A 25646-nucleotide genomic window follows, 5' to 3' on the forward strand; every position below is an offset into this window, starting at 1 on the left:
GTAGCTGGCAGAAAATACAGGATTTTGTTCTGACTTCGGTTTGATTGTACAGACTACATTACATTTTATTAAGCATTTCAGTTTTGTGGGTTTTTTTTTGTTTGTTTTTTTTTTTTTAATTAAAAATATGAGATGGAGGATTACAGTGTGTTAATATAGCAAGAGGAAATTTAGGGATTTTCCTGGCTTAATGTCTTGTGATGCAAAATCATAATTTTGCAGCTTTCTCTGAGAACTGACACTTTTGGATGTCTGGCAGGCTGATTCCTAAGCAAAATCACTCGTGTTTGTGTTAGCAACAGTAGCCTGTCTTTTTGTCAGGAGTTACGTTGCTATGGACCAAATGAAGCTGCAATGACTGCATGTCAGTGGAAAAATGGAGCTAAGTGCACACTAATTCCAAAAGTTTTTGCTTTAGGATTTGGTGTCAGCCCTAAAAAAGGGAAGAAACTATTCTGTATCTCCTTAGTAACAGCTGCTGGGATGAACTTTCCGTTAGTGTCAATTAATCTCTTCTATTAAGATTTTTTTGGTTAAAATTTGTGTATTTCAAGTTGTGTATCTACCAGTTTGCTGTTTCTGCTGAACAGTAAGTTTGAAAAGTGTCCCTAGGAGTTTTTGAAATGTATCCCTTGGAGTTAACTTTTAGTCTAGAGTTCTACTGGCATCGGACCTGTAGTAAGTCTGTAGAATCTTTACGAAGTTTTAGCTGACAAAATAAGAGCTCGTACTGAGTCGTCTCCTTTGTTATATTGGACTTCCATGAGAATTTGTTTGAATGAATAACAGTGCATTATTTCATCGTATTCAGCTGTGGCAGATCTCCAAAGGATGTTCCCAACACCACCTTCGTTAGAACAACACCCTGCCTTTTCCCCGGTAATGAGTTATAAAGATGGAATAAGTTCAGAGACTGTGACCACCTTGGGAATGATGGAAAGTCCCATGGTCAGCATGATTCCAACACAGCTTGCTGAATTCAAAATGGAGGTGGAAGATGGATTAGGTAGCCCTAAACCTGAAGAAATTAAGGTAACAAGCTGCACATGTGGTGTTCTCATCATCTCACCTGTGTATGTTTTGATTTTTATAAACAAGTTACTTGTAGTGTGCCTGGCAGACTATTTTAACAAATGTGAATGAGATCCATATAAAGTTTGTATTGGTCTTTAGTTGGAAAAAAAATCTTCTCTAGTAAAAGAGCTTTTAATTGTTTCTCTGATTTTAACTGTAGGCGTTTTTCTTCTCATATGATAGGTATAATTTTATGTTTGTAATGTTTTTGGGCGCTATCAGGAAACAAAGAGTATTGTATGTGAAATGAGCCCTCTGCCTAACAGAAAGAATGAACGTATTTGAAAAACATGGTACTTGCGACTATGTGGCTTTTAAATGATTTATTTCTTCAGATAATTTTTCTATAGCACCTTTTATGTATAGCCACTCCTTGCTGCCAGTCTCTGGGGATGCAGCTAGGATAAAATCATGCATGTAGAAAGGCTGCCTTTTTCTCTCTGAAATGTTGCCTTTTTTGGTTAGGGTTGAAAATCACTGAGAAAGCCCAGGGGTTGAACTTGCTCTGTTTCTTCTTCAGCTGATGTTACTTCACAAGTTTTAAGGCCAGATGGGACCATTCTTATCTGACTTTCTGTATAACACAGGTCAGGTAATGTCACATAGTTACTCCTCTATTGAGTCCTATAGTATATCTGAGTAAAGAAGTATTTTTAAATGGGGACTCTGCTACTGGGTACTAGTACTCACCTCCCCTGCTTTACATATCCAGATGTATCCATTTTTCCATAGCATCACATAAAAAGACGTAACATAAGCACCCAGTCTACATTGATCTGTATTTCATTGTTCCATCTTTAGCCCAGGTTAACAGGTAGGTTACAGTCATTCTGCCTGATTGTGTACATGCTGCATTACTTAACTTGTTTGGCCAATTTTTGTCACTTTTGTCGAAAGTTATCTTTATCATATTTCAATGTGTATAGCTTGAGGGATTTTTTAATTTAAAAATGCGCATTTCCTTTTTCTGCAGCAGTGCAAACTTGTTTGTACACAGGTAATAAGTAGACAGATATATACAAGAACTCTGTCTTCCTGGTATTCCCTAACCTTTGATTTTATAGCCCAAATCCTCTCCTTCTGGCCCACCCTTTCCTTAATCTGCCACAGCCTGTTCCTTTTATTTTAGCAGCCATTTCTTTTCCCTACACCACCTACCTCCCTTTCATTTTGTGCTCCTAGGAACTAGCTGAGGGCTTATTTTTAATTATCCGCACTGCTGAGTGAGCTGTGCACATAAAGAACATGTAGTTGCATGGACAAGAAGTGGCTATAACTCAATATGGGAATACTGATATATAATCTTGCCTAAGTGTAAATGATTTAGTCAGCTATGAATGAGTAAATTTTCCTGCTAGGCAGTATTGGTGTAACTTAAGGCAGACTGAAAGTAAAGTACAGGCGAGCCACGGGGGGACGTTCTCTGTAAGAGCATTCAGGTACCTCCATGGGAGGAGGTAGGACAGATGGTTGCATTCAAAGATTACAGCTCCATATAATGATAAATTGTGTCTAGTCAGATCCAGGAGTTACCAGCTCACACAAACAATGCTGTTGAGAGAGAGAAACTTTGCAGAAGTGTAAGGAAGTGAGTTAGCAGTGGCCCCCTTCTGACGAGTTACCCACCTGGAAAATCAGGCACTTAGCAAGTCTGCTGTGTTATTGCAAGACCTCTTCTTCCTTCTCTCCTAGCTTGGTAACTTGAAGGCATGATGAGAAAAGGCATCTTCTCAAAGGCTTTACTGATGTACAATTGTCCACTCTCTTTGCATAGTTTGTGTGTCTATCAATTTGGATATCATTATAGAAGCTTGAAATAAGTTTTTAACAAGGTCTGTAAGGCCTTGCCTTGCCACGGACCTTGCTTTGTTTTATTCTTCTGTTTGCAAAGTAAACGATTTGCTAGCAGTAGGATAATTTGGCCTTTGTAAGAAAATCTTTACTGTGATTTGATGAGCTGAAAATTTGTGAGTGGGAACAGAGTTTAGCATGTCATTGATACTGAAGGTACTTTAATCTCCCTCGCAACAGTTTTAGGAGTATTAAAATATACATTTTAATTTGCTGCCTGATAACATTTCCAACAAGCACAGTTTACTCTGCTTTTAAGTGTGTCACACCTGCTCATATACACCAGTGGGGGAAACAAGCACCTAAACCCATTGCTGATCATTTTGAGAACATGTAAGTAGATTTCTTGTGCTGAATGTTCAGCAGCTGAAGATAGTAATCCACGCATTTCTCATCTCTCAATGCTGTACAAGATGTAAGGGAAAAAATGGAAAGATCTAATGAGATATTAAATACTGAATTTCTGAGAAAGATTGCTGTTAGTATTTTAATAATTATTTTCACTTTGCAGTAATGCCTCAAAAGAACCAGTTCTTTTCTTCTGAAGCACAGAATAGCTTTAGAAACTTGGCTGAAGTTCTTGTCATCATTATCTGCAACCAACCATGACAGCCATTGGAAGTCCAGTTTGACTGGATTTCATTTATATTTGATATTATGTTTATTGTATTGGTTATATTGTAATAAATGATTTTATAATAATATATTTATATTTAATACTAGGAGTGGTGCTAGTGTAAAGTGTCCATTGTTATTATTTGGATTATATTCATCCCCAATGTGGGGATTATTCAAAGAGGCTGAGTTAAAGGCACCTAAGTTTTCTTCACAGTGTGACTCAACCTCTCCATTATCAGTACAGAAGTCTTGTAAATATGAACCTTTCAAGTGCCTAAATTAAGTGCTTTAAGTCAGAGTATGAATATTTCACAGTATACCATTTGGTTTTCAGACAGACTTAATGAGTGTAGTGTAATTGTAAATCTACTGCCATTAGTTAAAGCTGTGTGGTATCTTAGCGTACCAAGGAGCCTCAGCTGAGTTTCCTTGAAGGATCTGCTCTTGAATGTTTTGTAGAATGAATAAATATCCTTAATTATGGGGAAAAAAATGAGGTTATAGAGGGTTCAAACGGTACAACAGGTTTTAATTAAATATGTAAGCATAAAAATCCACCTTAACACAGTGTTGTAAACAACGTCACTTGGATGTTACAGGATTTCTCGTACGTGCACAAAGTTCCATCATTTCAACCTTTTGTGGGCTCCTCCATGTTTGCTCCACTGAAGATACTGCCAAGTCAGTGCCTCCTACCTCTGAAGATACCGGATGCCTGCATTTTCAGGCCTTCTTGGGCTGTTCCTCCTAAAATTGAACAACTTCCTTTGCCACCTGCAGCCCCTTTCATTAGAGATGGCTACAAGTAAGTACAGTCTTGCAGGAAATTACAGTTTGTCGTGCCCATACTTCAAAGGGCTAGTTAATTAAAATTCTTGCATATATTAAAGGGTATTTAGCTAAGCACCAGAACAATAAAATAGCCTGCAAATGTGTTTTAAACCTTTTAAATCTGTCATTGCCTCAGATCAAAAAAGTTCTGATTGTAGGAATGTTTGAATTAAAAACAGTTTTTGGAAAACGTAGTACATTGTGTGCACTGCACTCTTAGTGCTTTTAAAAGAACAGGAACAAATGGTACTTGAATTAATTGCAATTTCTGATACAGGAATGTATTGTAATTCAACATAAAAGCAGAAGAGCTAGGGAATAAAATGAATGCACTTAACCTCTCAGGTCTGTGTCCTCCCATTTCAGCATTGAGTTTTCTGGTCTGCAGCTATTCTCCACTCTTACTTGTACCTGTATATTCAGTTTGAGCTACAGTCGGTCGATGAGAGCTGGTCCCGATACCAGTTTGCCTTATGCAGGCTCTTAAAATTTTGAGTAAGCCCGTGACAGCAATCTGTGAGTTTGTCTGTGAACCCAGTGTTAGCTCTTCTGAGTTCCTGTGGTGTCATCTGAATGGGTCACGTACTAAGCTGCTGGGATAGATGCTGATTGGATGTGTGCTGTTGTTTTCTTTCTAAATATTGAAAGACAAGATGCCACACCTCTTGCCAGTATCAGTGCTGTGACCTGTAAGCCATCACTGTTAGTAAACTTTAAAGATTGCATTCCTTACTCAGTTCTCAGAAATTAGCAATGTTTATGGAATAAATTCTTTGCTGGATATCTTCAAAGCTATCAAGAATTTCCACCATAAAGTTCATAAACCCTCTTAAAAAGCATACTATAGTACAAAGGTCTCCTTTCTGCACTGCATGAGCTTCTAGAGGAAGTAGCCTGTATCTTTAAATCAGTCTATAACTCCTTTAAATCAGTCCCTTTCCAGCTCCTAAGGATCCTTCAGTGTTCTCAAAAGAATTGCAAAAAAGAAATTGTAAAGCAGTGATAGTGCCTAGGGAGCAATCTAATTCTCAGTTTTTTTCATAATAGTAACTGATTCACCAGGCCTGGGCTGCTTATTAATTTCAAGTATTTGTTGGGGGAAAAAAAATCTTTCATTTTCAATATAATCCAATTAGAGTGAAGATTATTACCGCAGGCTTCCGACAGAGCGGTGATTGCCAATCAAGGTTTCTAGGTCACCTTTTCTTGTTAGTCTGAGGCATTCAGTATGCTTCAGGTTCAGAATTCCTTCGAACCTTTGTTCATTTTTTTCCTCTTGCTTTGAGTTGGACACACATGAGTTCAAGATAATAAAATGATCCTAAGAAATAAGGTCTTCACTGTTTCCCTTTTCAAGCTGCTAATAATATGTAAGCATTAAAATAGTACTCATTTTTTATATAATACGCAAAATACACAGGAAAAAAAGACATGGAAAAAAAAAGTATCCATTCCTTTATCAAGAGACATATTGAGCTTTTACACTTTTTCCTTGCCCTAACGTGTAATGAAGACATTTCAAGAAAAATGAGCAACTTATTAGCAACTTGGAAAGAGTGAAGTAAAGATTTTTTTATTCTGGTTGGCTCCATATTACCTGTTTCTTGATAAAATGAGTTGTTCCGGAGGGAAGATGGATGTCATGGGATTATACAAACTCTGGTTTGGTCACTTATGTTTTGCAGCAGATGACAAAAATAGAGTAATAAAAATCACCGATGACAGGAGATAACCCAAAAATATGATTCTTAGCTTTAGTGGATTAACAGTTTGTTATGGTACCTGTCATTTTGTGCTGCAGACTATGTAATGCTAAATGAATGAGTATTTTTGAATTTATAATATCCAAAATGCTATTATTAATAGCAGACCACCATTAGGCAATACCTTATATAAATGCCACATGCTGCATTACTTCTGAAAGATACTTAAAGAGATAATTTCAAAAATAAAGTAACGTTTCTATGACTCTGAAATATTTTCATTTTCCACTGATGTATAGTATAGTTCTTTACAGGTAATTATGTTTAAAACAATAACAAAATGTAATTTTCCTTCTCTTTTTCATAAAAGAGTTACAAGTACCCTAAAAAAACTTAATTTATCTACAGGTTCTTTTAAAGAGCATTTGAATTTTATCCCATGGAAATAATCTTTAGGAGGGTTAAGTTCCTGAGAGGATCCCTTTTTATCCTACTGATAAGAAACTGCTATGTTCATGATGAGAATTAAAATTTTAGTTGAAAGAGACGTAAGTAAGAGGTTCTGAGCAGAATGTCTGAAGGTGTTTCTTCTTTACTGCAGTTACAATAAATCCTTTCAGTTTTCACCATCTCCCTCTATTTAAAAATATGTTCTGATGAACTCAGTCTTCATAGCCAACCAGTTTGTTGCATCCGTCTCTGTTTTTCTCACATTCCTTGTAGCAATGTGCCTAGTGTTGGGAGTTTGGCTGACCAAGACTATCTTCAGATGAACACTCCTCAGATGAATACACCAGTGACACTGAATAGTACTGCTCCGGCCAGCAACAGTGGAGCAGGAGTTCTGCCATCACCAGCAACTCCCCGCTTCTCTGTCCCTACCCCGCGCACTCCCAGAACCCCAAGGACTCCTAGAGGTGGGGGTACTGCAAGCGGTCAAGGATCTGTAAAATACGACAGCACAGATCAAGGTTCACCTGCTTCTACCCCGTCTACAACACGACCGCTTAATTCTGTGGAGCCAGCCACTGTTCAGCCGATCCCCGAAGCACACAGCCTGTACGTCACCTTGATTCTCTCAGACTCTGTGCTGAACATCTTCAAAGATCGTAACTTTGACAGTTGTTGTATATGCGCCTGTAATATGAATATTAAAGGTGCAGATGTTGGATTATACATCCCAGATTCATCTAATGAGGATCAGTACCGTTGCACCTGTGGCTTTAGTGCTATTATGAACCGCAAATTAGGTTACAACTCTGGGCTCTTCATTGAGGACGAGTTGGATATTTTTGGCAAGACCTCAGACATCGGCCAAGCTGCAGAAAGACGACTGATGATATGTCAGAGCAACTTGATCTCTCAGATGGGAGAAGGAGCTAGAAGGACCCAGGAACCTCCAATGAGCCTCCTCCTGCTCCTCCAGAATCAGCACACACAGCCTTTCACATCTCTGAGCTGCTTGGATTACATGTCCTCCAATAACCGTCAGACACTCCCGTGTATGAACTGGAGCTATGACAGACTGCAGGCAGACAGCAACGATTCCTGGATAGAATGCTTCAATGCCCTTGAGCAAGGCAGGCAGTACGTCGATAACCCTACTGGTGGAAAAGTGGATGAAGCCCTAGTAAGAAGTGCCACTGTGCATTCTTGGCCTCACAGCAATGGTAGGGATCAGAACAGGTTTTTTTTTCCTTTAAATTTTGTGACCTTTATGACTTTGTTTGAAACTTGGCAATCATGACTTACTTAATCTTTATGCAGGAAATAAATGCAATAAAACATTCTAGAAGTAAAGTAGGTTTTTGAAAACATTATGAATTACACAGAAAATAACAGTAGTCCAGTTGTCCTTAGCATTTAGATTTAGTGGTCTAAATTGTCTCAGAATTTATCTAATCTTTTAACAAATCTGAAGCACAAATGGAAAGCAGCGTCAAGTATTGGGGGGGGCAGAATTATGGCCCTTTTTTGGAGGAGGGTGTAGTCATCAGAAAAGAACTGCACTGTATGAAAGTGTCATTTGAAATAGAAAAGTGATTTTGTACTCAAATACTATGTGTTTATATGCTGAAGATGTTCTGATTTCTTACGAGCTGAGCTGGGCAATGGTAACATTGAAAGGTATGTGAAAAGGACTACGATGACAGCTTTATTTCATTGTTGGTTTCATAAAGTACCACACCAAATTCCATTAAGCTAATTAGAGTTATTCAACTTCTGTGTGCACTGTGAAGAGCAACACAAAAGAACAATAAACCCAAAAGTGTTGCCATGTCAAAAGCATTCCTCCTGTTCCTCGCTGAAAATGACGGGTGCTCCTTTGTCTTGCAGTGTTGGACATCAGCATGCTCTCCTCCCAGGATGTGGTGCGCATGCTGCTGTCGCTGCAGCCCTTTCTCCAGGACGCTATCCAGAAGAAGCGAACAGGACGGACCTGGGAGAACATCCAGCACGTGCAGGGACCACTCACCTGGCAGCAGTTCCATAAGATGGCAGGACGAGGAACCTATGGTACATGTATTATGTTAAATACTAACAGTTAAAATGAAAGTATAGTTTTCTAGAAATGCATCCTTTCTTCTGCAAATGCATCATTACAGTGGGCTCTTAGATAACTTTCATGGTCTTAAATGGCCTCTGAAGTACACACTTCAGTACTGCAGTGGAGGTTTTACCCTTCCAGATGATGAACGCTTAGAGTGCGGAATTGCTGGGCGAGGATGAAGATGAATCTATTCTTTGGCTTGCACTTTATATGCGTAATGTGAAGAGAGGAAGCTGTTAAAATGGTACCAAATCATAATGGGGAAGAGGAGCTTTGTGAGCCAACACTCAAATCCTCCAAATACAAAAATGCATATACTTCCCCCACAGAGCTGTGCTGCTTCTGAGCTTTCCCATAGTCTTAATGTTCAGTTCAGTTTCAGTTCAAGCATCTCCTGGTTATGAGCCATACTTCTCCAAAAAACACATTACAAAATAGATTTTGTGTGTGCATGACTTGCCTTTAAGTATGTATTTCTTGCTTGCAGTTTATTTCAGTCTTAAGTGATATAGTCTTATTTTTTTCCAAGGTTCTGCAGTGTTTTGTTTTCTACTGCTAGTATTTGATATATTGCTACTTTGTTTCAAGGCTAGGACAATTTGGCTAACAGTTCCTGTCTAAAGCTGTTGTGCTTCACGAGAAGTATTTCTAATCTAAACTTTTATCCAGCATTTGTAAATTTAAGTTAGTTAGGACCTGCCAACTGTTGCTAGAGAATAAAACCCAAACTACCATATAGTAAGTAGCCTTTGATACAGATTCAGCGATTTTTACTGAATGTCAACTTTTTAATAAAGTTGTATAATACTCTGCAGAAACTATCAGCATATTTTTATTTGAATTTTTCAACAGCATTCTTCTAATGAGCAGTGGCTGGGAGACAGCACGTTAAACTTGATGGTAATCCTCTCAGCTGTGACAGCAAGTGTGCTGGTATGGAAAGGAGAGTGGCAATTTTTTGAATTAGGATAACTTTCCTTACTATTATATGCCTTAGAAATCTAAGTTTTGGCTAACCATTTTATTCAGTAATTGTGCACCCCCATCTGGAGGTAGATGAAGAACCATAAAATCAGATTTTATTGGATTCACGTTATTGCTTTTGGTTGAATAGGCACTCATGACATGTGGTTGTGGTTATGGTTATGACAAAGCAAAACCTCTTCTTCCTAAATCTGCGAGAGTAAGCCTCAGGAAGGGCAATGGGTTTATTTACACTACACTGAAACATGTTTAATTGCATATTTCTAGGAAAGCTGAAGTGATGCTTCAGTTGGCTGAACTTGTTTCATGACATTTCTGATATACAATGTAAATCTTTCTTCTCCTTAATTAAAGGTAGTTTTTTTTCCATAGAAAAGGCTGTGAAAGGACGTGGTTTGTCAGGCTTGATACAGTCTCTGTATATGTTCCTGTATTGTGGTAAAACTTCCAGGAAACTCAGCACAGCAAGAGATCAGTGATTTTCAATATTTCTGCCAGACCACCAACCTCCTGTTACATCAGCGAGCCCACTGCAGTTAAACCAGCTATATTTAACATCATCTTTTCTTTCTCTTTTTCTTGTCTTTAAAGGTTCTGAGGAATCTCCTGAGCCTCTTCCAATCCCAACTTTACTGGTGGGATATGACAAAGACTTCCTGACAATCTCTCCATTCTCCTTGCCATTCTGGGAGAGGCTGTTGCTAGACCCATACGGGGGCCATCGGGATGTTGCCTACATTGTGGTGTGTCCAGAAAATGAGGCCTTGCTCGATGGAGCCAAAACTTTCTTCAGGGACTTGAGTGCTGTATACGAGGTTGGAAAGAGGAACCCCACTGAATTATTTCTTCTTTAAGTGTCATTTCTGCTTTACTGCATGTTCATTGGGAGACATCCATGGTTTTTAAAGTAACAGTTGTTTGTATAAGGATTTCTTTTGTTTTGAGAACTTTCTACACTTTCAGAGTCAAGAATAATATCTTACTGAGCTTATACTGTTAGGATCTTGATTGATCTCTTTCCTATGAAAGACAAAATTTAATCCTGGAATATGGCCATATGCAATGCTGGTTAATGTTTCAGTAATGCCAAAGCAAAGCATTTGGTGTTTTTTTCTTAGCTTGTCTGAATAAGGTTATATGTGGAATAACCACATGAGATGTTCCTCAAACATCACACAGATGAACAAACTATTAGCAGCTATAGTGGATAAACTATATAGAGAATACAATACTAGTATTGATACAGGTGCAACCAAACACCCAACCAAACCTACAGAGCAGCAATTAAAGAAACTGTTGCTTACATTGGAGATAAAACCTTTTTTTTCTTTTTTAAACAGTGCTCATTGTGTACTACTGAATGTCTAAGAGTACTTTGTGACTTTAGTTTTGCTCTAAGTGCAATTCAACACAACAGATAAACCTAGCCTTTTGTTTTTATATTTATTAAGAGGTCACCAGACGTATGCTGGTCATGAAGGGTTTAGGCTGCATAACTTCTTCAGGTACTTTGCATGTAGTTACAAGCATTTCTTCTTTCCTCACCAGATGTGTAGACTTGGCCAGCACAAACCAATCTGCAAAGTGTTACGTGATGGGATTATGCGGGTGGGAAAGACAGTGGCACAAAAGCTAACGGATGAGCTCGTGAGCGAATGGTTTAACCAGCCTTGGGGCACTGAGGAGTGTGACAATCATTCCAGACTCAAACTTTATGCGCAAGTTTGCCGGCATCACCTAGGTAAGCCTACCAGGGTGCTAGCAAGACTATTTTGTTTTCTGTAGGTATTTTAGATGTATTTGCAGCAGGTGGGAGCAGAGGAGTTTCTGTTAAGATGCAGATTAAGATCTGCTTAGAAATAAATAAAAAAAGGTATGATGACACTTAATCATTTCTTAATCACTTCCATGTTATATTTGTCTATTTTAGAAAGTTTTGTTGTTCTTTATCAGTCTGGTGGTCATGTTAGAGATTCATCTGGGGAGAGCCATGCTTGTTCCATTTCAGAAGGGATCCAGAAGCAATCTAACATATATGGCATACACGGCTTGGATCTTAGCTCAAGACCCAGATCCATCCAAAATATCACTGGAAATACATTTGCTGAGATAGTGCTGGTCAGCAAGGCAGGCAGTGGTCACAGAACACAGGCCATGTAAATCTCTACTTGAGCTGAAGCACGCAAACTACGTTTTGTTTAAAAATATCTAGGAACTTGTAAGTAGTTTCTTGAAAAGCACTTACTGCCTTTGTTCTGAAAAAGGACTGAATGCTCTGGAGTCTGCGTACTGTGTGGAATGGTCATTTGGTACTGGAGAAAAGCTTAGGAAAGTATATAGAGATGAGAAATAGCTGGGCAGTTCTACAGTCTGCTGAATGCTCACCCCATCCTTTGAGGAAAGTCTGATGAAAGATAGAACTTACCTATCTCAAATGATTCTGTTACCACATCCAGTCTGCTTTTAGGTTTAATTTACAACATAACTGTGAGGGAGGAATTATTACAACGCTACTTAACATAAATCCTTAAGGCTTACAGGCAGAAATATGTAGCATATGCATAGCCAATTGAGGAATTCATTTATTGTTATTCATTAATTATTTTTAAATGATCACTGTGATATCTGTTTTTCTGATGCTCGGGAGTAGAAATAACTACATTAAAGTTTGCTGTTATTTAGCTCAGGTAAAAAGGACTGAGATTTTCAGTCTGATGAAGATAACCTGTAACAGACTGCAAAGCCAAACGCTGTATAAAGGTGTTATCCCAACACAATCTAACCAGAGGTAATGACATGTCAGAACCAACTCTGATTCACAAAGCTCCACAAAGTCAGTCCTGTTTTTAAAGACATCTGATTCATATCGGTTACAGCTGAAACCCTGATGAATGAACTCCAAAGTAAATATTTGTAATGGAGATTATATTCACTTAGCATTTGTACACTCTTAGAATATTCTAAAAGCACAGAAAGTGTTGTATGACTTTAGGGTTAATCCAGTTCACTTTGACGTGAAAGACTGTCATTAATCTCCTTTCCTTTTTACATGCTATTTCAGCACCTTACTTAGCCACTCTGCAGCTTGACAGCAGCCTGTTGCTACCACCGAAGTACCAAACCCCAGCAAGCCAGACACAGACGATACCTGGGAACACTGGACCTGCACCCTCGAATTCAACATGTCTTTCAGCTTCTGGGGCACCACCAACAGGCAGTTCTTTTAACTCCACTCCCAATGGTGGGACTACTAGCCTTCCTGCAGGAAGCAGTTCATCCTCTGGATCCTCTGTGCCACAGCTGTCAGCATCTTCTGCAACACCCAGCGTTAACCAGATGACCACTACCTCTACTCCAGGGTTTAGTGGGAACATTGGTTCAGGGCAAAATGCCAGCGCCGGGGGAAATACAGCAGACCGTTCACAAGGAAGCACAGGTCCTGGAGGAGAGACAGAATCAGGTCAAAACCTACCACAACAGCAACAAGAAGGACAGGAAGGGTAAGTTACTTAAGTGTTTAAATTACTCGGAGTACTAAATAAATCCATTGTTCTCCTGCTTTCGTACAACTCATAATCTTTAAGCTTTATGTAAATCCTTGAAATGAAAGGACCCTCTGATATGTGCAGTACTACTGTCCAGGTGTAAATGGAACGAGGCCCTTTTTTATTCATTTGTAGTCATTACTGACAAGAAGAGTTGGAAAAAACAGATCTCCCCTTTTCATTATAAGAAACAAAGCTTGATACAACCACATGAACATGGGTGTTGTCATGCTGTTTGAGGTGCCTTAGGGTACCCCACCTGGCCTGCATTTGCAGTACAAGAAAACCACAAGGTGTCTCAGGTTCTGTGCCATATCTGCTAGCTCTATCTCAGGCCAGGTACTGCAGTATATCTCATGTGGCACTGAATGCCTCTTACACAGGCAACTCCATCATGCCAGTATTATTAACAGATACAAAATAAGATCCATGGATTTTTTTCTGACTTGTATTACAAGTGTTGTTTTGTGCAGAGATACGGCAGCACCAAAACCAGGCATGTGCAAACATCAGAAGAAAGCTCACAGACCTAGTATTTGTCAGCTTTTCCATACTGCTTAGATCTACACTGTTCTGATTACTATAATCTCGTTTAATGCAGACTTTACAGTAAGTGTCTTCAATGCATCATTTCTAGCAAGTATTTTGGATTAAGTACTGCTGTGAATAAAAGCCATCCCTACTTAATCACTGTTCTTGTGCTTTTTAGTTTTGTTTCTGAACATAAGTTACTATGCCCCTGCTTCAGAGTCTCGCCGTTTTAGAGCAAAACCAATAATTAACAACTGTAATTTGCCTTTGAATTTAACAACATGCATGTCTCCAGTGTTACAGAGAGGGAGAGAATAGGGATTCCCACTGAACCAGAGTCTGCGGACAGCAATGCCTACCCTCCAGCAGTTGTCATCTACATGGTGGATCCTTTTACCTACACTGCAGATGAAGAATCTGCCTCAACCAACTTCTGGCTGTTGAGTTTGATGAGATGCTACACAGAAATGTTGGATAACTTGCCTGAGAATATGAGGAATTCTTTCATTCTCCAGGTAACTCTACCTCACTTTGCATCTTCACACTGGAGAGTCATTCTGTCACAGTGTGCTTTTGATATGTATGCTATACTGAAGGAGACAAAATGCAAGATATTGAATAAAATCTAGAAAGCAGTTACAAGTTACGTTGTTGAAAGCATGTGGCTATATATTAAAAAAATGTTTGTATTTTGATTAGGAGATTAATTTAAAGCAGCCACAGTATCCTTACAACAAATCTGTTGCATGGTTCTAGCAATCCCATATGCTAGATCCTTTCTGAAGAAGGATTTAACTTGCTACTTGGGTTGCCATTGCCAAGCAAAAAGTGTCCAGTTTCTCCTTTGATTACGTTGTATGTCGAGTTGTTTGCTTTTTATATTCTCTCTAAATTATACTGTTTAATCCAAAAGAGGTATGTGAAACCAGACATTTAATGCATAATTTAACTAGTGTATTGTTATTATCTGCTTCTTAAAAATAACTTACTGTGTACCTTGGCATATAATAATAATAATAACTTAGTTACTTACTATGGAATTACTTAAGTATTGAATTTGTGTAGTCTGAAACAGAGCTTGGCCTATAGTCCAGACTGCCTGCATTTGGCCATGCCTCTTTCAGAGTGACCCAGCCTAAATAACTGGGGGGAAGAAATGGGAAGTCAGAGATTACAACCTGTGCATGTGTATATGCAGCACATGCAAGAAGCAACATGTGAATGATTTCTGAATGCCTTATTCATGTGTGCTCAACTTGGCTTAAATATATTTTAATTAAAAGATGAATTAGAAGCTATTACAGTGTATCAAACTGGTCATGGAAAACAGTTGTCATTTTTGGTAATCTTGACCTTTTGCTTAGTTGCCATTTTATCATCGCCTGAAGTGATGGGGGAAACTGTCACCAAAATACTTTAGGTTTGGGGATGAACCAAAAAGCAGTTTCACAATTGCAAATTGTGGTAGTCTGCAGGCAATTTACTTGATTCAGAACTGAAAATACTAAAACAATTGACAGTCATTGACATCACCATGTCTGAAAAACAAGAACACACAAACTGTATGCTGAAATTGTATCTTTGTATAACATGACTAGTGAATGGACTTACGAATTTTTGATAAGTGCTGTTATTTTCTGGGTGCTTACTGTTCACTTCTAAAATATGGGGCATTTCGACTAAGTCAAAATAGTAAACAATTTTCACTAAGGGATGTAGTTACCAGCACAATATTCTCACAGCTGTACACAGTATATACAGATCTACATTTATTTCAAAATAAACCAAAACAAATTACTTTTACAGATTCACATGTAGAGTAGAAGAGCCCAGCTCCTGAAATTCTTGGCTAAAGAAATTAACTAGAATATTCAACCGAAGTTCCAATGGTTCAAGCAAGAAATACAGAATAATAAAAGTTGTGTGATACTTAAGATTGATTATGGGTTTTTGATTTGGGACTTTTTTGTGTAGTTGATACAGTTTTTCATTCAATGATATTTAAATCACAGAAAGTAAAGTTTGTTTAGAGTTTTTAGTAAGATATGCTTGTCAGCTATTATAGCCTGAATTTTGAGTACCATTCAGTTACTGTTGCCCTTATTAGAAGACTTTTCCGTTTATATTGGACTACAGAAGTGTTAGCTATCTCAGAGACTTTTCAACCTTAAATACTGTTATAGTGGAAACAGCACTTTTTTATCGCAGACTGTAGTCAGCAAATAGTGCAGCCATTCATGCAAAAGGGCAGCAGCCCTGATGGGAAACTACAGATACAGTAATGAAAATAATTGAATACAACATACAAAGTGTCATGGATGTTAGATGACTAATGAATGTGTGAATCTAGGTTGGTATTAATGAACAGCTCTTAGAAGATGTTCAATCATGTTTTGTTGTTTATATGAACTATATAGATTGTGCCTTGCCAGTACATGCTGCAGACAATGAAGGATGAACAGGTTTTCTACATTCAGCACTTGAAGTCTTTGGCATTTTCAGTGTACTGCCAATGCAGAAGGCCACTGCCCACACAGATTCACATCAAGTCTCTCACAGGCTTCGGGCCAGCTGCCAGCATTGAGATGACCCTCAAAAATCCAGAGGTTAGTATCAGTGTCAAGAAAATAAACATAAAATAAAAAGTAAGGAAAACACTTTTAGGAATATTTTTTCAAGATCATTTCAAGGTACAGAAAACAAAGATAATATAAAGGGAAAAGGTAAGATAATACTGAACAGAAAGTAGGAAGAAAAATGCCAGATTACTTGCTTTCAAAACACGTCAAACTTATGGTTTTGATAAGAGTCAAAGGTCGAACTTAAACTCAGAGTGAAAGAAGAGAAAATGTATGTTGTTATTTGGGATTCTGAGATATTTTAGTTTTGTCTATAGTAGACCTACAAGAAAGTGTTTATGTCTAACTTGTATATGTGCATATATATGAAATATATGCATATATATGAAATAGGTTGCTGTGCATAATTATGTTCTACTAATTCCCTGAGGTAATGGAGAAATCCCCCTACTTCAGTGGGCTTATCTTTCATCTGATTTTTTTAAACTGTAAATATTCAAGCCCTGTTTCTGGAATTTCAGGGATTTCAAAAGAAGAATAATCCATCCTACTTTCCCTGAATATTTTTCATTCTTCCAAAGATAACGATGACTGATTTATTTAATTTAATGAATCAACTAAACACTTAAACATTTACCTTGGGATCAAGAACTGCTTGTTAGGGTTTATAAAAGCCTAGTTTCAAAATAATCATAAAACCAAAATACCAGTATGCTATACTACTCGTATAAAAGCAGAAGCTCTCGCAGAAAATGTCTATAAGCAGCATCACCCCTGGCATATCTTCTCTGCATTCTGTCCTCGTCCTTCCCGCAGAAGGATCTCTGTTCCACAGGATTAATTTTGCAGCAGGTGACAATGGTTAAACTTCAGGGTAGTTAGGTGTAAGGAGAAGAGCAATAAAATTTCAAGACCCCTGCAAGCATCTCCCTCCTTTTAATGACCGTTCCTATACTGCTGCCAAGGTGGTATACTTCTCGAAAGCGATGTAAGCAGAAATCTGTTTTCAGATTTACTTTTTTTCATTTCACAATATGGCTATGAAAATACCATAACCTTTTTTCATGTGAGCTGATTAACTTGCAATTTGCATTTTGTGTTGAAATTCCTGAAGAGACAAAAGACACAAAAACTGGGGGGGGGGGGCGGGGTGAGGGGCTGTAAATGTTTTCATGAGCAGCTGCTTGCATTTAGCATAATTACATTAGATTTCTGCTTTCTCCATTTTACATGCGTTTGCTATCAGTCTGCACTGCAGACTGCCAAACTTTGCCTGAAAATTTAGGAAAATAACCTATTTCTAAGTTATTATGCATATCTTGCCAGGCCCATAGTTTTTTCTTCAAAGAGGTGTTACAAAGCAAAGACAGGTTTGGGGCCCATCATCTGGAAAGCAACTTTGCAGAAGAAGACCCGGAGGCCCTGTTGTACAAGTTGAACGTGAGCCAACAATGTGCCCTTGCAGCAAAGAAAGCCAACAGCACGCTGTGGTGTGTTAGGAAAGGTGCTGGCAGCTGAGTCAGGGAGGTGGTTTTTCCCCTCTTCTCACACTGGTGAGACCACACCTGTAGTACTGTGTCTGAAGCAAATCCAGCAAAGTGCCACAAAGATGATTATGGGACGGGAGCATTGGACATGAGGAAAGGCTGAGAGCTGGAGTGGTCCAACCAGGAGGGCTCTAATAGGAGCCTGATGGGAGAGAGTAAAGATGGAGCCAGACTCTTCTCAGTGGTATCTGGTGATGGGACAAGATCAGTGAGCACACATTGATATACAGGAAATTCAGTTAAAATGAAAAAAACACCCATGTTGTAGTGGGTGAACACTGGAAAAGGTTACCCAGGCAATCTGACCGGCTAATGTCCTGGGTGACCTTACATAATGGACCCTGCTGTGAGCAGGAGGGTGGGACTAGATGTTCAGACGTCCGTTCTAGTCTCAGCCTTCTGTGATTTTATGAAAAAAAAAAAAAAAGAAAGATTTAATGACTTGCTACTATTAGACTCAGCAGAACTGCATATGATATTCTTTACAATACTAATTTGCCTCTGCTTATCATTTAATGGTATTAAATGGCCTTGATTTCTTACGATCTTCTACAAGTTGGTTTTCTGAGGGACTTGGGGGTGGCTTGTTTCTTAAAGATAAGCACTATAATGTGTATAGAGGATCTTATTAATTATCAGGCCAATGTTCAGTCGTTTCAAAGACCAGAGTATTTCTGAAATTAAACTGTGAGATAAGAGAGATGTAAAGCATTTCAAACATCATGCTTGATGAAAGTATGTTACACCTAATGCCTAGATAGAAATCTGTACGTGAAGTCTGAGCTCTGCCTTTGCCATTTTATGTTCTTGGAACCTTGCATTAGATTATGATGTCCATTGTTCTGCAGTCAGTATGTGAAGAGGTGAGCAGATGCCATCAATTTTAGCAAAAGGATACATAGAAGTACAGGTTTAAGCTCCTCCTTGTTTCAGAGATTGATAGCACCCTAGGCAGAAACTGTTTCATATCTTTGTTTCCCTATATAAAAAGAAATCTTTAGATAAGTTTTGAAGTACATGAGTTTTAACTAGCAGAAATGATTTGTCTACATCCACCAGTATCTCTTTTGACCATGAATGCCTTGAATTTATCTGTTGTTTCAAATTCATAGTTCTCTGTACTCACTGACAATCTATGTTGTACGTTTCTTGCATGAAATAGTTTGTGACATACCTGTTGATTATTGTGTTTACTTTATTGCAGAGGCCCAGCCCAATCCAGCTATACTCACCTCCTTTCATATTGGCACCCATCAAAGACAAACAGACAGAGCTGGGAGAAACGTTTGGAGAGGCCAGCCAGAAATACAACGTGCTTTTTGTTGGATATTGTTTGTCTCACGATCAGCGCTGGCTTCTGGCATCTTGCACTGATCTTCATGGTGAACTGTTGGAAACCTGCATAGTTAATATCGATTTACCAAACAGGTAGAAACCTTTAATTTTACATTAAATCTAGGTGTATAGTTGCTAACCCTCACTCTCATCCCTCACTGCATTTGTTTCTTGCACCTCCCATTCTAATCATAATTCCTGATGTGACCACGATAATGTTAACAGGGATAACATTTAATTTGGCACTTATATAACTTATAAACTGCAGAGGGGAAAAGTTATTGTATTACATTTGTTTTACAAATGCTGCCTACAGATCTTACCTTCAAGTACAGCTGGTATGCTGCTTATTGACACCTCTCACATACTGTTGCAATGCTGGTACTGCAAGCAGACGTAATTTTTCTGCTTGTTAGTAAAACATTAGTTAGGCACTCCACAGAACTGTAAAAACTGCTATAAATGGGAAGCAGTAACAAATCTGAATGTTGTCCTTGGTTCTCTAAGTTTTGTTTTTTCCCCTTAATCTCCAGGTCAAGGAGGAGCAAGTTGTCTGCACGTAAAATCGGCCTGCAGAAGCTGTGGGAATGGTGCATCGGCATCGTGCAGATGACGTCGCTGCCCTGGAGAGTTGTAATCGGCCGCCTCGGTCGCCTCGGCCACGGGGAGCTAAAAGGTACATGGTGCCAATGCTGTCCTGCCTGGGGTTCTGCAACAGGGAAAGGGCCGTAGTCTGCAAGGCAGGATGATTTACAAAGTTGATCATGAAACTTTACAACCAGGAAATGTAGAATGCTAATCCTACCCTGGCACTGGATTTGTGTATTGCTTTGACTTGTATGTATGACTTTATAAGTCATTTGCTTCAGTCTGTCCTTGGTTTTGTACACTAGGCTTGATACCCCTCTCGCACATCTTGTACTGTAGTGTCTATTAACAAGCCTGACCTTCAAACAAAATATTCTTGCAGATAAAGTTACTGAAAAAAGGTAACTTTTTTTTCTGTGGTACACAAAACTAACTGATAATGGGTGTTAGCCAGCAATAAGACTCCCTGCAGCCTGCAGAGGGGTCCGAAGATTCAGCATTCCTACCAGCTCAGTGGGAACAGAAATGAAGGATTGGAGTGATTTAGGATTAAATGCCTTAACTCAGCAAGGGTAGGAACTGCCTTGCTTCACTTCAGCAGTGATTCCTCTCACTAAGATGCATTCAGGAGAGGTGGGGAAGCACCAGTTAAATGCCTTCTCCCATATAGTACATGCAGGGAAGAAGAGATGTTGTCTGTCTTGGTAGGGGAATTTGTTATCCTTCACATGCATGGGAGTTAAGTGGAACAAAGGCAGGAAGACAAATTTAGAATTCAACAAGCAACACCTTCCTTTATTATTTGAATGCCAGTTAAATGGCTAAATGTATTTTCTTGAAGGTATATCTACACCTACACCACCAGTGAAAAACTTCTGATGAAACCTTCACTTTGTTTTATTTAGTGTATTGTATTCATAACGAGGTTTAACAAAATCTGACATTAAGTATGTGAATTCATGTCTCTTTGCATACATTTCAAGTATTCCAATTATGCAGCATGTTAGATGAGAATGGATAGCCCTTTTCAAAAAAAAAGAATCAGCACAGTTCAGAAAAAGATTTGGATGTAAATAAAAACATTTCAAATAAGAATGGTATGTTGCCCTGTTTCACATCTCATACCTCATGGGTAAATGAAAGACTCATTTTTAAACTCATCATCTTGAGTGATTTGTCCAAGTACTGCAGTTAGCTCATGGGAAAAACCAACAAGCTATCATTGCTTTGCAGTAACTGCTTCAAAGCAGTTTGAAGAGTCATACAACTTGTTTACATGGGGAAATAGTCCAGAATAGTCCAGTGTTAAAGAAATAAGTGTTGTTAATAAACTGTTATTAATATTTCACTAATTTGAAGCAAGTTATGGATTTTTCACAACCCCATTACCTGTTCTGTCTAAACTTCTTCATTTCAGACTGGAGTATCCTCCTTGGGGAATGTTCCCTGCAGACAATCAGCAAACAGCTAAAGGAGGTGTGCCGCATGTGCGGCATCTCATCAGCAGACTCTCCTTCTATCCTCAGTGCCTGTTTAGTTGCCATGGAGCCACAAGGGTCATTTGTTGTGATGCCAGGTAAATTTTCTCCAGCTATTTAAATTTTCTTTTTATCATACTTACCACATAAGAAGCAAATCAATTCTGGGAGACTTTCGAGCCCAAGAAGACTTGACTGGTCTGGCTAAATACGGTAGAAAATAGGTTGAGCCATCAGAATTCCCAAAAATATCAGGAAGAGGTGCTTTGTTGGGAGTGTTAACTCCTAGCAAAAGATGACTTTCTGCCACTGTCAAACTGATGACCTTTTCCATGGGGAGGTCATGTTTTGAGGAAGACCAGTTCTCATCAGCTGAAGTCTGATGTGGTAGAAACCCTTAAGCAAAGAGGACTGCAAATGGTGTACAAGTCTATAATATGTAAGAGTTGGAGGCTGTGGATGTTGAGAGTAAGGATAAGCCTGCTTGCCTTTTCATATGCTTGGTTTTGTTTGTTTGTTTGTTTTTTAGAAAGAATTCTATTATAAGCAGCAACCTATAGGCTTAAGTTGAAGGTTTTTAAGTTTGAGGTTCTTCCATAATGGATTTTTTCCCTTCCCTGTTTTGTTGTACACATACTTTTTGTGTAGGTGACGAGAGATCTTTACAAACCTACTCTGTTTTTTAGTTTAGAAAGAAAAGATTACTACATGGAACAGAAGTAAATGACCTTAAAAATTACTCACCAAGTTGAATAATTTTTCAGAACAGTTTTTGTAACATGAGAAAGTAAATGGCAAGTTATCCCTCCTTTAATGCCAACCAAAGTGGGGTATTATTGCATAATTTGGAGTTCTACTGATGTGCATGTCCAAAATAAATTTGCCTTGCTCATTTAACAAGCAAATCAAGGGGCAGCAGAATGAAAGGAAAGGTGGGGCATTGTATGGGAATTCACATCGCTAAACATTATCTATATGACTTGTGATCTTAATTTCAGTCTTTTCTAGTAATTTATTCTTTTTAAGATAAGAACCTTTTAAACATTTTTATTAGCATGCAAACCCAGATTAGATGCTTAGAAATTTAATTGAACAGAGAACATACATTTTGAAGGCTATGCAAATTAATGTCTCTGCCATTGTTTCTGTTCTGGAAGATGCTGTCACTATGGGATCAGTGTTTGGCCGAAGTACTGCGCTGAATCTGCAGTCATCTCAGCTGAATACCCCTCAGGATGCCTCCTGTACACACATCCTGGTTTTCCCAACCTCTGCTACTATCCAGGTAGCACCTGCAAATTACCCCAATGAGGACGGATTCAGCCCTACAAATGGTAAGGAAGCACATGTGTCTGGTGTGAGAGGTGAAGTACTTGCAAATGCTCAGTGGCCTATTTAGAATACAAGCAAAGCCGTACCAGTTACTGGTAAAAACTGAATGGACCGGTCTTCTCCCCTGAACCCTATGCCACCCTAATTTAATTTAAAGAGAACGACACCTACTTGCTGGTTAGAGGATAATATACTACATTTTTATCAACTTTGTTTTCAGATAAACCTACTGATTTATTCCCAAAGCAATATTGACCGATTAATATGCAAAATGGCACAGACTATAAAATGCTTTTTCTTGTCGTGACTAACTTGTGACTTGGTCGGATCTAACTGCTTTATGTAATAAGGGTTTGCTTCATGCTCTATAGTGTACAAAGGTTGTGAGGAGGGGAGGTGTTTGTTCTAGAATTTTAATCCTCATGTAAAAATAAGCAAAATAGATGGACCAACTTGACAGTTCTTACTATCAGCAGTGTGTTTTTTCTAGCATATTTAACCCTATAATTTGTATCAGCAAGATTCTGCTTATATATTAAGTATTTACTTAACTGCTTTGTCATAAAATGATTAAAAAATAATTTAAAGTAGCTACAACCATTTACAATAAAAGTATGTCATTAAGAGGCAAGTTATGGTATAGAGAGGTAGAAAGGCACACTATTTTTAATGAAAGAGTCTGCTTTGATCTGTTCCTCCTGGAATTTCAGTGGGCCTCACAGAAGGGAAGTTACCCCTCTTGATACTTAAGCAGCTGTCCTTTCAAGGCCCCAGAATCCTGACTGAATGCTGTGCTGACAAATATTTAACCTGCATTAACCTGCCCTTTAGTGCTCAGATGCTAATTAGAATCAGGTACAAGAACTGGCGTTTTCCAAAATGGTGTTAAATTTAATTTTCTTAACTGTGTTCTACTTAATGATTAAACTGCTTCCTATGCTATTAGCCATTTCATTTATGCTTTGGGGGCTAAGCAGAGCATGACATTAGTTCTGTTTTGTTTACTGAGGTTGTAGGACAGAAGTTAATAAACGGAGTTAATTCATTGCTTCTGCAGTCCAGTCTTACTCTTCAGAAGATGAAAAACAACCACCTGCCTATTTCAACACTAGGACTTGAAGTTGAAATAAATTACTTCAAGACACACATTCTTTTCTATTTTCATGTGAAACAAGTTCTTCTTTTTCAAGAGAAATGATTTATTATACAGCACTTCCTAAACTATGTAGATATGTACAACTCTTAAAGTCTCTGTGTTAATCTGTTTGCAATTCTAATTAATCCAGCTAATTCAGACAGCTCCCAATGTCCATTTCTGTCCCCTAAACTGTACTTTAAATGTCATTATTACTGCTTAAACATCTTTGCTGAAAAACCTGGATAAGAAAAAGACCTTTAAACTATATTGTGATGTTTGTAATTTTCTGCTCTGCGTTTCTAATGTCTTAGCTTTCCATCATGTAAATTACCCATATTATCATAACTTGTGTTCCAAATGACTGAGCAATGGAATGTACTTCTCATAGAATGCAAACACATTTTCCCTGTATCTTTACTCCTTTCCCACATATTAACATAAAGCAAATTAAAAGAACAAGTTATGATAATACAACTGTATTTAATTTCTGAGATGAAAGTGAAATGTTAAAAGCTGAGCTGTAGGAAATCCTGGTGCAGTATGTGAAATAATCATGAAAGTACATTGCATGTGAGTGAGGAGCAGACCTTGCTGCCCTTTTGCTGAGTAGTACTTGACTCTGTGAGCAGCTTCCTTGAAGCTGCTGGGGCTGCTCCCAGAGTATTGAGCAAATGTGCCAAAGTGCTGGTGTGTACCCCTAGAAGTCTGAAGAGCAACACCTGCTGAAGGTAACATACATTGGTTTGTTAAATGTATTTCAGGTATTTTTTAATGGATTTCTCTGAACAGCTGCAGAGAGGTGTAATTTTTTCTGCTACAAAGTACAATTTGGATTGTTATTAGGCTGACATAACAGGGTTTTTGTTCCCTCTATGACCATTGTTAAAATACACGATTTTAATAGATGTCTGCCAACTTTTCCTTCCAAGTCTGTGTGGTTGTAGTCAAAGGTACTAAGAAGGATTAAATACTAAGATAGTAAAATGTTTATCACTGCTTTCATCTGTCTCAAGCGTATATTAAAAAAAAAAAAACAGGCACAGGCACTAAATTTCAAAAATGTCAAGACAGAAACGAGTACAGCAAATTAAAATTGATTTTTTTTCATTCTTTTTATTTTCAGATGATATGTTTGACCTCCCATTCCCAGATGACATGGACAATGACATTAGAATTTTAATAACAGGGAATCTTCACTCTTCACCAAATTCCTCCCCAGTTCCTTCCCCTGGATCCCCATCTGGCATTGGAGTGGGATCTCACTTCCAGCATAGTAGGGTAAGCACTATAACAGATATGATACTTAAAACAGAAAAATCCAAATCCCCCAACAAAACCTTTTTTACTGTTGATTTTCAAGCATTAATTCAACAGTAGGCAGAAATTAACATTAAAAGTGAAGGGATTGGATAAATGCTATTGTAAAAGATGCTTCTGCCACGACTATTTACATCTCCAACTTTAAAGTTAATCGTTACATACAAGATAATTGAGAGGAAGAGAGGAGGCTTTGCTTTCTTGTTGCAGAGCCACATTTAATGACCCTGGATAAATTTAATGTGTTCATCCATTTTTCTCTGGAGGATCACATGGAATATCCCTGGCTCAAAGTGACAAGTCTTTGAGAGAAAAGAAGGCATGGCAGCTCTGATCATGTGAATTTCTAGGGAAGCAAGAAGGGAGATAATTCTCTTATTAATAAAACCCTATCAATTTAAACTCCACAGGTGCTGCATGTTTATGCAAATGTTGTTTTCTTAGTAGAAGTTAGCCCAGAGCACATAGCGTTTGTAAGTTATTTTGTTTGAAGTGGCTTTTATAAAGCTAGTTCCAACACCAGTGGTTACTTAAAATGCAAATGATTTTTGGTAAATCAAGGTATTTTTTGAATCGGATTTAGTTTGATGGAACTCTTACTCATGTATTTAGCTGTGTAAGAGAGTTAGTTGTACATCTAGTTT

General features: G+C 38.2%; 1 protein-coding gene across 7 annotated transcripts in view; it reads left to right on the top strand.

Annotated features, from left to right (window-relative positions):
* Positions 1-25646, top strand: part of MED13L (mediator complex subunit 13L) — a 188571-nt gene that overhangs the window by 154694 nt on the left and 8231 nt on the right. For all 7 annotated transcript variants that reach the window (XM_035556599.2, XM_035556600.2, XM_050714147.1 and 4 more), the window contains 14 exons: positions 812-1032; positions 4143-4348; positions 6801-7747; positions 8415-8594; positions 10204-10427; positions 11161-11353; positions 12674-13112; positions 13984-14203; positions 16106-16294; positions 19019-19242; positions 19683-19825; positions 21155-21313; positions 22373-22549; positions 24809-24963. In XM_035556599.2, the coding sequence (XP_035412492.1) occupies positions 812-1032; positions 4143-4348; positions 6801-7747; positions 8415-8594; positions 10204-10427; positions 11161-11353; positions 12674-13112; positions 13984-14203; positions 16106-16294; positions 19019-19242; positions 19683-19825; positions 21155-21313; positions 22373-22549; positions 24809-24963 (3677 nt within the window). The remainder of the gene's footprint in view (positions 1-811; positions 1033-4142; positions 4349-6800; positions 7748-8414; positions 8595-10203; positions 10428-11160; positions 11354-12673; positions 13113-13983; positions 14204-16105; positions 16295-19018; positions 19243-19682; positions 19826-21154; positions 21314-22372; positions 22550-24808; positions 24964-25646) is intronic.

This window comes from Cygnus atratus, chromosome 17, assembly GCF_013377495.2.
Source record: "Cygnus atratus isolate AKBS03 ecotype Queensland, Australia chromosome 17, CAtr_DNAZoo_HiC_assembly, whole genome shotgun sequence".
Classification (NCBI taxonomy): Eukaryota; Metazoa; Chordata; class Aves; order Anseriformes; family Anatidae; genus Cygnus; species Cygnus atratus.